This window comes from Coturnix japonica, chromosome 9, assembly GCF_001577835.2.
Source record: "Coturnix japonica isolate 7356 chromosome 9, Coturnix japonica 2.1, whole genome shotgun sequence".
Lineage (NCBI taxonomy): Eukaryota > Metazoa > Chordata > Aves > Galliformes > Phasianidae > Coturnix > Coturnix japonica.
This window is the reverse complement of record NC_029524.1, coordinates 8,374,895-8,388,008: the sequence shown is the minus strand read 5'-3', so window position 1 is coordinate 8,388,008 and position 13,114 is coordinate 8,374,895. Positions and strand designations below refer to the sequence as shown.

Genomic DNA, 13,114 nt, shown 5'->3' with positions numbered 1-13,114 from the left:
CAGTCTGGTCATGTCTAGAAATAAAAAGTTCATATCCAGATCCTTTATGAAAAGATACAGCACATCTGGGCTTGCTGGAGCTGAGTCAGTGATGCATGGAATTTCTATTCAGCTCTAAAAGTTGACTCTTTTGGTGTATCTGCTTCTGCTGATCTCCCCATAGCCCCTTGTCATCTTTATTATATTGCTTCAGCATTTTGTGGTAATAGTGTATTGGAAGTTAGATTTAAGCTCTGTATACTGGCTCTCTCTCTATTGGACCATCCATCTGAACACTGGAAATAGACAAGATGGACTGCTCTTAGGGAGTCGTTTGACTAAATACATCACATTTTATCTTTTGCGACTTTCTATTACTGGCCATGAAGGAGGCTGACTGTACTTTTAGCCTGTTGAAAAATTCTCCAATTACTGTTCCCCATTTTATTTTACTAGGTTTCTGTTTTACCAGCTTGAGGTCACTGCCCCTGCAGGATTTCACTTATCTTTTTGTCAGACAGCATTCTTCAGTTTTCAAGCTCTGTATATACAAACAACAACAACAACAACAACAAACAAACAAACAAAACAAACAAACAAAAAACAAACAAACACAACAGTGAAGAGAAATGTAATACACCTAGATGAACTGTGATATTTATTAGAACATCTTATGGTTCTTTAACAGTGTTAGCAATTCCAATTAAATAGGATTAAATTGGTCTTAATTATAAATAAGAGATTTTTCTTTCAACAAGATGAACTCTGTTTGCCCAAAAAGTTAATGGGGCATTCAGTGTAAAAATGGCTACAAAATGTCTCTCAAGGATTCTCTAATGCTTGCTGGTTATAGTTATTATCATAACCTTTGCCACTGCTGTAAGTATTAATGTAGTTATCAAGGTAAGCCAAGCCAGATGGTTACTTGAGAACTAATACTAAAATGTATTTGTAGTGCAGACTGCATGGTGCTCATTGAAATCTAATTCTTAATTAATTGTACTATGACAACTGACAGAAAATATTGTCAGTTAGAGCTGTCATATGTTCCTTCTAATCCTTGGAGTATAAGCTGTTAATCTTTGTATTTTTATCTGCTGAAGAAGAAAGGAAGAAATATCTCTCATACTTATCATACAGAAACGGAAGATGCAGAGTCTAAAGCGGGACTGTCTTGCCATATATCTGCTCACATGAGATCTGATTTTGGCTTAGTCTGACAACCTGACAGAAACCACCATGTGTGATGAATGTGCTGCAGGACAAAAATAGAAACCTATCCCAAACTGCACAGAGCACAGCTGCACTTGCTCCTCATTGCCTGCCCAAGCAAATCGCAGTAACAGCACTTCAGAAACATTAAATCCCTCAATGTTTCGGGCAGATCAAAACTGTACTGATCTCTGAGGAAGACTGAAAAAAACAACAGTAACAAGCAGTCCCAAAAACACAGAGCAAATCTGCAAACACAAAGTCTGAGAAAGCACAAGCTCAGGCTGCACCCGGACAGCCCCTTACTATTATGTATGAAAAGCATCCATTTCTTCAGACTGTGCTCAGATGAATCCCATGTGCTAATCTTGCAGACTTTCCCCTTACTTTCCTCTTTTTTTCCCCCCTCTACCTGTACATTCCCCCTGTATTTCTGTGATTAAATGTAGATTCTATCCACAGACGCTACTAAACTTGATTGTAGCTCAGGGGTTCAGATCACTTAACCATTATCAACATCCTTGAGACATAGCTGCTAAGAGCATGCTAACATTCTCAAAGCACATCCTTGACAAACACATTCCCAGGCTGCATTTGTCATTAAGTAAAGGGAGTTTTCCAAACAGCGTAAAGTAGAAGTCCATTTAAAAAAGGAGCAGTCACTTTCTAGAAGTAACTTAATAAGAGTGTCAGATTTCTGCAGTTCGAGTGATTCAAGTCCATTCCAGGTCTGAAATAATTTATGAGACTATAGCCTTAAAGGACTGCCAAAAATGAACCCTAGAGGGAAGTACAGGCTAGTAAGAAATCTAAAGTTAATAAGAAATAAGCATGGGGGCATAGGCAATTGATAATTTGCTTGGCATTGACAGACAATAGTTTGGGCATTGAGAATATTTGTAGAAAAAGGTTTGGGGTATATAAATACAAGAAGCTTCTTCCAAATTAGCTTTACTTTGATTTCTGCTTTGAGACTTTCAGGGAACTTATGCTTGAGAGAAGACTGTAGTGTGCTCAGTGCTTATGAAGTGCCCTTTTGTCCTTGAAATGCCGGATCTCAATAGGAAAGTGTATCTGCCTTCCTGTGCTTTGCAGGGCACTATGCATCTCACAAAAGAGGAATACTTTTTCTTCAGTACAGGCATTTTAAATGGAAGGTTAAAAATATATTAATGTCCAGATATGTTCCAAAACCAAAATTTTTCAAATCTGATCATATGCCATTCGAAGAGTGAGCCCTAAACATAAGGTCTTCGGCAGGATGGTGGTGGAAGATGTTAGTGCAGAAGATAACAAGTTTCTTGAACAAAGTGTCATGCCTACATGTAAGAGAGAACTCCTAGATCTGTACTGTGATCTCTGTATCTCTCGTGAAGAGGCAGTCTTTATTTCCTCAAGTGCTTTCTGCTTTCTCTGTACATGAAAGGGAATGATTCTTTACCCTGATACAGCTGTCAAAATAATGGGGCTAAGGTAGCAAATGTATGAGGCATAATGCTAGAGCTGCCTGTTTTTGTACTAGCCTGTGCACTGACAAAAAGTTAAAAAATAGGATTTTTTAAATTTTTTTATTTTTTTGTCAGAGACTATAACTCTTGCAAACTAACAAGAATAGTGATCTGTATTGGGAGATCACCTAACCCTAATTTTACCTTGATTGAAAGTGAAAATTATCAAGCTATTGAGGATTTGTAAAAGACTTAAAACAGCTTTTTCTTGCTATTTAAAATGTAGTAAATTTGGATAGTAATAACAGAGAAAAAAATATAAGGCAAGAATGGTGCTTTTGAGGGTTTTGGGGAGAACAGTGTGGGGCTGGAAATATCTGCATTTTTGTACAGATGCAACAAAGCCCTGTGTTCAAAAATAAAAACAAACATTTAATATGAATTAAATCATATTTTAGTATTAGCATTCACTAATTTATTGAAGAAACTGCACAGAAAATCTATGGAGCACTGGAAACCTTTAGATAAAAAACCTCCCTGTCTTCGTAGAGCATGTAGTTAAGTAAAGCATAATGTGAGAATAGTAAGTAGGTGGTTTTCTGTGATTCGGATTAAACAGGAGATCAAACTAGAGCAATGATTCTTTATTGTCATTAAAAAAAGCTACAAAAAAGATGACTGAAGGATCAAATAGTGCTGTTTGAATTTGTTGCACCTTAGGCATGCTGAGATATCCATAGCAGAGCCTGGAAGGCTTCAAAATACGTATTCTTGGCCTCAGAAGTCTCCAGAAAAATACTGAAAGTGAACATAATATAAGAATTCCATTCAGCAGGAAGGTTATAAAGTACTATTTCATACTATAAAGTACTAATTATACCTTTTATTTCTTATTGGCAGATCTGCAGTGGAAATCCGGGCACATGGCAGAGAGCCTAACAAACATGCCTCGTCACTCCCTCTACATCATAATTGGGGCTCTCTGTGTAGCATTCGTCCTGATGCTGATTATTCTCATTGTGGGAATATGTCGCATCAGCCGTATCGAATACCAAGGCTCTTCCAGGCCAGCCTATGAAGAGTTTTACAATTGTAGAAGCATCGACAGTGAATTCAGTAATGCAATTGCTTCTATCCGACATGCCAGGTTTGTTCTGGGGATGGTAATTTAAAAGAAATCTGTTGTGATATGTAATTTCGGTCCCTGTGTGGTGCATCTAACTGCTGCTGACAGAGAATGGGCTGTTTCACTGTGAGAAGACTGGATCGCTGGTATTGCTCCTTGTTCTTTTTGATCCCTGTTCTGTTCTCAGCTGAAGTATGGTCACCCAGCACAACTCCTTGAAGGTAGCAGGAGTTACTCTGACTTTGTTTGGTGTGACTAGTGAAGAGGGACTGGTGCAGTCCTTAGCCTGTAAATTCTGTTTAGGATAAAAATACTCTGTAACTGATACATGAAAGTAGTTTGATGAGACAGCAAAGCCACTTGCTGATTTCGTGACTAATTTACCATACTATTCAGCTGGACTCTTCAAATCACTCATTTTCTGTGCCCCTATTTGCTGAGGATCTTTCTTACTTGTTTTCCTCAAGATAGTAATCTCTTGACCTTTAATTTTAACTGCACCCAGAGTGTTGAGTGTTGGGATAATACAAAAGCCAGACTGGAAGGGGTTTAAGAGCTCAAGTGAAAGCCATTGTACTGATGTAGCATTAATTTTACCTAGCTCTCTGCCAATAATTGTCTTTAAAAACCTCCAAAACAGATGAATTGAGTTAGAATGTGCATTCCTAAAATCCCAACATTAAAACATTTGTTCACTGTCAAATTATATTAACCAGTAAATGCTTTAAAAAGAAAGTTGTGTATAGTTTACGTAACATAGTAATCCAAATAATGTCAGTATTCTTTTAAGTCTTCCCTTGAAGTCTCTTTTGCCTCTCATCTCTACTGGGAGCTCAGCATCTCCACAGCACACACATCCTGAGAACTGCTTTCTTCTTTCAGTCATGTACTGGCAGAGGAGGGAGTTGCTTTATGGCCCATGGAATGCTTTATAGCTTTTTATTCATTGGCCTTGTGAATCTGCTGTTATGTACTGTACACCTCCAGGGGTGGAGAGCAAGGTGCAACACTGTTCATCTTTCATATCAAACACCTTTTGTCTTAACTGTGCAGCAGTGGTGAATGTGTCACTCCTGTTCACTTACGGCTCCTGAGGTGGTATGTTTCACTTCCCCAAAGACTGGGAATGGTCTCCTGAGGAACACTGTGAAACACCTGGATTTCCTTATTTAATTCTCAAAGCGAAATTGGCAGCTTTCTATCCAAGGGTACCTAAGGAAAGTGTACAGAAAAGCAGGATCTTTTGAATCTGAATTTCCTCTGCTTTTTGGAGTCTCACTGGCAGGTAATGGAAATGTTCATAATGGAAGTTTTCTGTATGAAGTCATTTACGTCTTGGAAATTGGACAGTTTCAGGTCTTTTTGCTAATCTCTGGATTACTCAGAATGAATCTCCACTTATTATAAAAAGCAAAAGTTTAGAAAAAGAAATTTGCATCAGAGTTAAATAACATCTAAAGAAGTATCTGGGATGTATTCATCATGATTTTTTCAGATCTAAATTAAGCAGTTAAAAATCACATCATTGGAACCTGTCAATAAAGGCCTTTTCTATCTTGGGAAAGGTGTTCCTAGAAAATGCAAATGAAAATAAGTATCTTTATTCCAAATAATAATTCTCTGCCTCTCAGAAAATGGATTCATCATAAAAAAGCCAAGACAGAGCTGCCAAGTTAGTTAATTCAGAGAGATTTGGTGTGAAGGTTATTGTGTCCATTTTGGTTTCAGGAAGATGTAAAGCATTGCTTTGATCCTTTCAATCCAAGAAGAGGATTGAACAACTTTCATTGTTCTTTTCACATAAACCCATAGATCTGCATATTAAGAAAACCCGTCTGAATTTTGAGAATTGCCATATTAAAAGACCTGACTTTCAAGTAATAGCTTCTCAGCATTTGCTGAAAATCACTCTCTTTCTCAGTTAGGAACCAAATCTTGTTAGTAATTTTGGAAAATAAAGGCCTAAGGGAAAGTAAGTATATTATTTTCTTTAAATGCAAGAAGGTTTCTGACCATGTCAGTAGGTGTCCAGGGAATGTGGATACCTAGTGCATATTCTGTAAAGTATTTTAGAATCTCTTGTTCAAGTTTCTTAGCAAGTCTTTCTTCTGATTGTTTTTATAGTTTGATCTTCATTAATCAATGTTCTCTCGCTGTAGGAAAAAATGAATGTGCTCAAGGAACACTTTTAGTAAATGTTCTTAGAGTTATGAGACCAGAACTAGATTGTCTTCTAACAAAGTGAAGCACTGCTGTTTTTAGTGTTCATTCTTGTTATGTCTATGGAAGCTGAAGAGCCTGGTGCATCAGAGTTTGTTTAAGTCACCTTGTCACAGCAGAGTCAGCTGCTCCCCACTACATTCCCTGTGCTCACTCTGTGCAATGAGCACACTCCTGTGTTTGCCTGCCATGTCAGATTGCAGAACATGAAGCTTCCTGAATCTAATGAGCTTCAGCACAATCTATTTTCTTACCCTCTAACAGAATCCCAACTTCATGGAAACCGTAGGATTACAGTTCAGTAATATTAAGGAACACACAGTGCCACTTGTGAACAAGGCAGAGAAAATTATTTTTCTTATTATTCTTCTCCTGTGGAGAAAAGAATAATCCCTTCCTCCTGCAGGCAGGCTTTTTTTTTTTTTTTTTCCTTCTGATCTCTCTCTTCTTTTTCATGATTAAACTTTATTTGTGGATACTTTGTAGTTTTTTGAGAAGAGTAGCAACAGGTGGTCCTCATTCTGTTTCTAGAGGTACTCCAAACTCCAGCCTATGTCACCAAAGTTAGAAGTTACCATTTCCTTAGAGTTTGGCTGTAAGATTTTCTCAAAGTTCTACTTGGATGGAATTTGTGAGGTTGATGATTCTCCATGGCTATCTCACTTTTGAAATGTCCTTTCCCCATCTGCTGTAAAATCTTTGTTCCTAGATGAATAATCTTGTACTGGAATCTTTTTTCTTTTTTTTTCTTTTTTTTTTTTTTTTTTTTTTTTTTTAAGTAGCAGCCTATTAATTGATCCAGTATTCACTGCAGCAGGAACCTTCTTCTTTTTACTATTTATTGCCCCTTTAATTCTTGCATCTTGCAGACTGTATTGGCATTTTCTGTTTTCTCATCAATTAAACTGTAAAATAGCATAAGATCCTTGTGCAACCCTACTATGTACACACCCACTAAGTTAGAACTTCCCACTCAGGACCTCTGAGTTTAGTATTAGCTCTGTTTGGCACTATGAGCTGGGGCTGGCATCTGGGCCGCCTGATCAAAGCAATGTGGTCACCAGTCAGATAGCTCAGCCAGGCCACAAACAACTAGCATATGTGCTGTGGTCTTTTCTCAGCGTTTTCTAATTAGGGGCACATGTCAACCCTGACCTACACAAGAGAACAGATTTTGTGCTGTTTTACCACGTGCAAAAAGCCACGTGCTCTCTGTGCTTGTCAAAAAGGCAACATTTTGCTTAAATCCCTGGAGAATTTTATTATCGTTTATACTTATGAAAAACTCTATTTGCTTTAAAGCCTTGAGAATGATGAAGAAAACGGGTAGTTCAGAACTTATTGCTACCTCTGGTTTAGTGAAATACAATAACTTGATTTCCTGATTTGATTCCTGGAATTTTATCTCATTTATAGAAAATCAGACTTATCTTTTATGAAGCCGATGAGTGAACATTGCCTGTTTATACCAGAGTAAACTGTAGAGGAAAGGAAATATTCTTACATAGAAATGTTATCTAGTGTGGCCTTACTGACATCTGAAGTACTTTGCAAGATGAGATTTCCAACGTTATATTGCTTCCAGCAATTTTAGCTTTACCAACAATTCCAGATCAATAAAAACAGCAAAGAATTAAGCTGGAGCAGTCAGGAGGTTGCATAAAAATCTGGGAAGAAAATCAAGTTAATTTTGTTTCGGTCTAAATACTTATTATCCTCAAAATCTGACTTTTCTGAATCTCACCTTCCAATGCACACAAGTTAAGTTAATACTGAATTAATACAGTGCATTAGAAGGGAATAAAAAGAATCCTTTGTTTAGATCACTGTATAAATAAGTCTTTGTGTTTCTGTGTTAATATTTTGCTCTACATCAGGTCCACAGGGAAGGCAGACTTGACCCTTTTTTGCCTCCTTTTTGTGTTATTCTTTTTTTGCTTGAAATTCCTGTAATTGTAGTCAGAACATAGAAGACACTTTTCTACATTCAAGATGCATTTTATATCTTAACAAATAATCAGAGTAGTAATAGATGGTCAGTGCAGTGCAAAAGGCACCTTGGCAAGTTCTGGATGTGCCAGCACAGGAACTTCAATTGTATGGCCACAGTTCTCTGCGCTCTGTTGCATGTGATATTTTTTTGAGATTAGAATGTTTATGTGGCATTGCAACAGCTTCCCTGCTCTTAGTTTTGTCAGAATTGCTAATGGTGTGCAGGATGCTGATAATTTCACTGAGCTTCTCAGTTGGAAGTCAGGTGAGCAAAACCTTCAAGTTACATTTTTTAATGCTTCGTCTATAGCATTTGATTCATTGCACTACTGTTGCATTTCCAAATGCAAATGTGACATGGTTATCTCTGATTTGTGGTTTTATTTTGTTCGTTTTGTTTTGTTTTGGTTGGTAAGTATGACCTAACCTTTATGTAGTTTAGGGAGGGTTGTTAGGAAAGGCTTCACAATAAAAAAATCTAAAAAAAATATCTGGCCTTGTAGTGAAACTATGTCAGTTTTACTCTCAACTTCTACAGTCTTCTCAGATTGTGGTACTGCTGAACTCAGCAGCTGAATTCCTGCAGAATTCTTCTGGGTTATTGCATTATCATTATGAATACTATTATGATTTGATAATAATTATAATTAAAAACAATGAGTGGATGCATACGTTTTTGAAGTTCCAGTTCAGATAGGTAAACATCTGTAATTCTGGCATGTTGCAGTATAACTTAGGATTTACCTAGGTGCTCTGGGTTGTTGCTGACAGCATACCATATCTCAGTGGGTTGTTGCCATTAATGTGTTCATACTCCCATTTGTCACCAAAACTTTCTTTTGTTTCCAGGTTTGGCAAGAAATCCCGACCTGCAATGTACGATGCAACCCCCATTGCTTACGAAGATTACAGCCCCGATGACAAACCTTTGGTTACACTGATTAAGACAAAAGATTTGTAACCTAGTGTATCTTTTTTGGATTATTTTTCAAAAGGATGGGCTACTAACCTAATTTAAATATTTTTAAGAAGAAAGCATAAGTAATTTAAAACCATTAGATGCTTCAGAATTTTCTGTAGAATATTTAAGAACCAATTTTCTGCAGCTTTTAGTTTGGAAAAATATTTTAAAACAGAATTTGTGAACTTCATGAATTACATTTTAATGTACCTTGAGCTCTATAAACTATAAGCTTATGATAGTGTGTGCTTTTTTCTTGGTAGACACTATTACTAAACCCAGATGAGTTTCTTGTGCTTGTTACAGAACAGAAAACAGTAATTAATGAGGAGTTCTTTATGACATGTCAGTGCCAGCTTTCTCAGTAGAGGTAGGAAAAATGTGAAGCATAATATGATATATAATATATCCATTAATTAAAAAAGTCTAAAATGTTTGTGTTGTGAAGAAGAAACTAGTAAAAATTATTACTCCTAATCTGAATGAATTAGCTTTTGCCTTATTCCATGCATGGATAGATAGCCTATTTCTCCATTATTTCCTGAAAGTTGCTGGAACATACTCTTGAGTTGATGTTTGACATTTTTGTAATAGTATTCAGGCTAGGCCTTGTATAATAATAAAGTGCCTCTTGAGGCAAAGTAAGGGCACGATCCTTTAAGCATTGAAATCAATGAAAAAACTTCCATTGACTTCAGTGGACACGGGATTAGATCCTGCAATTGGACTGAATCTATATTTTTCTTTAAAGGTTGAAGTTTTTTATATTGTGAGTAACCTAAGCATATGGTTTGAGTTGTTTGTTGATGTACAGTAATGTTTCATGAGATATTGTGTATTTCTCACAGTGCTTCTAATTTAGGATCAGTATGGTTTATTTGTGGCTGTATTTGATTGCTTATGGTCTTCTTAAAATTCTCGCTTATTTCAGAAAATATGGAATAAATGTTATCAAGTGAAGATGGCAGCTGTTTCTTTGGTTTTTCTTCATTTGAAAATGTTGCCTATAAATTTGAAAGGACATGGATGTATCATGTGCTGTAAATAATGCCTGAGAGGATATTTCAGCTGTTAATAGCCTGAAAACTAAAAAAAACCACGGGGGCTTTATTGACAAGGCAGGTTATTTTGGCAGAGGTTAGCCTGGAGAGTGGCAGAAATGTAGAATTATGTGATATTTCCGGTGAGGTAATGTATCTGTTTGAGCTTTCAGTGTAACGTAAAGGAGTGACAAGGCTTCTTTGGCTTAGGTTTAAGGGATGGCAGAAGGAGAAAGTTCAGGTTCAAATCTGTATTTGGCTTAGTTTGGATGATCTACAATGAAAAGCTCTGTTTTGTTTAGTTCTAAAACTAACACCTGTTTTCAGGTGGAGAGTGTAGTAAACCTGGAAGTAAAGCTTGTAGCGAATGGTTTTAGTAAAACCACTCTGTATGACAGAGCACAGCTGAGAGGATTCTTTTACTGTTGGAATGGCTGGGTGGTTGAATATGTCAGCTGATGCTAACAACATGCTGTGTTTGAATTATATAAATGCCAGATGCATTTCTGAAACCCAGGATGCTTTTCTCAATAAGTCATATCTGCTACCATGTGCTTCCTTGTTGGCACAAGTCAAGAACTATTTGTTGGAGGCATAAAGAAACTAGATTTAAGCCTCCCTTGCATTCTTCAGGTGCAGTTTGCTGGGATAAGGGTTGTGGATTTGCATCTGTCAGCTGTCAGGCTGTCAGGTTTTCATTGTTTTTCCAAGTATGAAAACCTTTGGTGGTGGTGACTTTCAAGTGACTTCCAGAGCTGCTTTAAGAATGTCTGACAAAATGACACTATCAGAAAGAACCAATACCCAATGCCATTTTTCATATCTTTTGTTGAACAGGGGCAAATACATTTGAGTTATGACTGATCTGCTAATCATACAGAAAACAAATACGTATACTTCAATGTTTTTGTCACTTTCAGTGGTGAAATTAAAATTGATTTATCTCTGAAGAACTACAAATCTCTGCAAAGTATGGATATAAGCAACTTGGTAGTTCTAGGGAACATACATACTCATGCACCATATTTTACTAGGGTGATTTTGCAATGAGCAGTAGCCCTTCTGCATATAAACCACACCTTTGTAGTGATACTTGGACATTCTGTATTTCTCTCAAGTGACTGACCTGAAAGATAAGTAATTTGTAAGGAACTGTCAGCTTGAAGCCTCTAGCTTCTGTAAATAAGCCTGTGTTTCCTGTGAACTGTGCTTTGAAAATTACCTTTCCTCCTTCCAATTTACTTTATTGAACTCTGATGACATGTTCTGCATGCTCTGCGCCTGTATCTTTGCACTTCAGAGATGTTTGTGAGGTGCTGCACTGCCTGCTAAGACAGAGCAGCCCTACAGCCCAGAGGGCATAAACCTGTCCTAAGATTTCATCCCAGCTTGGAAGCTGCTAGAACAAGTTGGTTACAGTGCCAGATCATATCTGTCTGAGGATAAACATGCATGGGGACATGAGACACTGGTTCCTAAAGCAGAGGATGTTCTTTGTTAACTTATTTGTTTGCTTTTGCATAGAGAGCAAATACATCTATATAGCAACCCTAATTGTACCCGAGAAAAATTAAAGCTTCAGCCTCTCTTTTAGGTCTCATCTCCAAAGCATGTGCTTTGGGCATTTGCATGTGCCCTGTGTGAGCTCCAAAGGGGGTATGCAGCTGTCCCTTGGGTGCATGTGGCTGGAGAAGCCCTGATGTTCAGCCCAGCTTGTGGTGCTACTGGGAAAGACTTGATGTGTGGCAGGCATTGGGTGCTGCTGGAAGGTGAAGTGACAATCTGAACTATTGGGCTGGTGAACTGGGTGGAGGGTGCGGGGTGTGAGCAAGTGTTGCAAGCCTTCATCAGCTGCATTTGTTCTCAGCTGGTGCTGCTTCTGTCAGTGAAGAGCACCCAGGAGCTCTGGGGGTACTGGTGTTTTCTGGGCACCTGGAGGAGGCCTGATGCACTCTACTGGGATGAGCCGTGCACCAAAGCCACCAGTCTGACCTCACTGTATTTCCTTCTACTGCAAGTGTATCTGATACATGTGCTGCTGTGAGGAAATTGAGAATTGGAAAGAGCAAAGTCTCATGAGGTGAAGCTTCAATTGCAGCACTGATATTTTCAACCTATCTCAGCATCATTTCTGGCTTTCTTCCAGCAGATCTTAGCTGAGAAATGTCTGAGTAGATGAGGCATTCCTGAAGATACATGGTGTCTCTTGATAGCAATGGACACCTCATAAAAAATAAATGCAACACCACTGAATATTATTGTGTGTGGAAGGCTAAGAGGAATTAAACAGCTCTTCCTTACATGGGTTGCTGTAAGTACAGGAAACTTTGCCCCTTCACATGGCTATCCTGCTCTGCCTCACATTTCTCTGATTCCTTTCTCACACTGCCCGCTGTTTCAAAGCTTCTGCATGTCACACTGGGAAGAGATATGCCCTTTCCTTGCAGCCAAGCAGATCCAGTGCAGCTTCTCTTTGGGTGCTTCCAGCTCACTTGCTACAAAAGCTTCACCAGCTTTGGAAACTTTTTTTCCTTTCACTGCTGCCATGTCTCCAAACTTCACGTGCTGGTTGGGCTGTGGTCTACTGTTTGTCTGTGCTCTCTTGGTCCTGGCAAAAGAAGGAAAGTTTGGTCTCTCAGGCTTTTTCCAGCTATGTAAAGTTAAAGAATGCGTTACTGAGATCTAATGAGCTCATGTATGTTCCTATGAAACAGGAGCCTTAGAGCAGGCCAGTGTGTACCCAAGCCCAATCTGCAAACCTTTTGGCTACTGTGAAAGTGATGGATGGGTCTATGCTGTTCAGGCACTTTCTCTTTTGCAACAAAATCGTGTGGTGAATTGTTTGTTTAAAGTACGTTTTATCTCTTGGAGCCTATTACTCCTGTGAAGTGCTCTGTACAAGCAGGTAAGCAGTGAGGGAAGAGTAAAGCACTTAACTCATGCCAAATGAGAGATATGGAGCCCAAAGACCTGGACTCTGAACTGCTCTTTTCTCCTTTTTTACAAGTTTGCCCTCCTTTCTGACTTTGGCTGCATTATTTGCCAACACTATGTGACTCTGCAGGGTCAGAAGGGATGGCATGAAGCAGATTTGACTCTGAGCCACCTTTATGTCCATCTTAAGCATCTTATCAAG

At 38.2% G+C, this 13,114-nt stretch overlaps 1 protein-coding gene across 1 annotated transcript in view; it reads left to right on the top strand.

Moving 5' to 3' along the window:
- The window catches only part of DNER (delta/notch like EGF repeat containing), a 97,075-nt gene extending 87,173 nt beyond the window's left edge, over positions 1–9,902 (top strand). The window contains exons 12-13 of the mRNA XM_015871494.2: positions 3,540–3,786; positions 8,827–9,902. Of these exons, the coding sequence (XP_015726980.1) occupies positions 3,540–3,786; positions 8,827–8,938 (359 nt within the window). The 3' untranslated portion in view covers positions 8,939–9,902. The remainder of the gene's footprint in view (positions 1–3,539; positions 3,787–8,826) is intronic.
- The last annotated feature ends 3,212 nt before the right edge of the window (positions 9,903–13,114 follow it).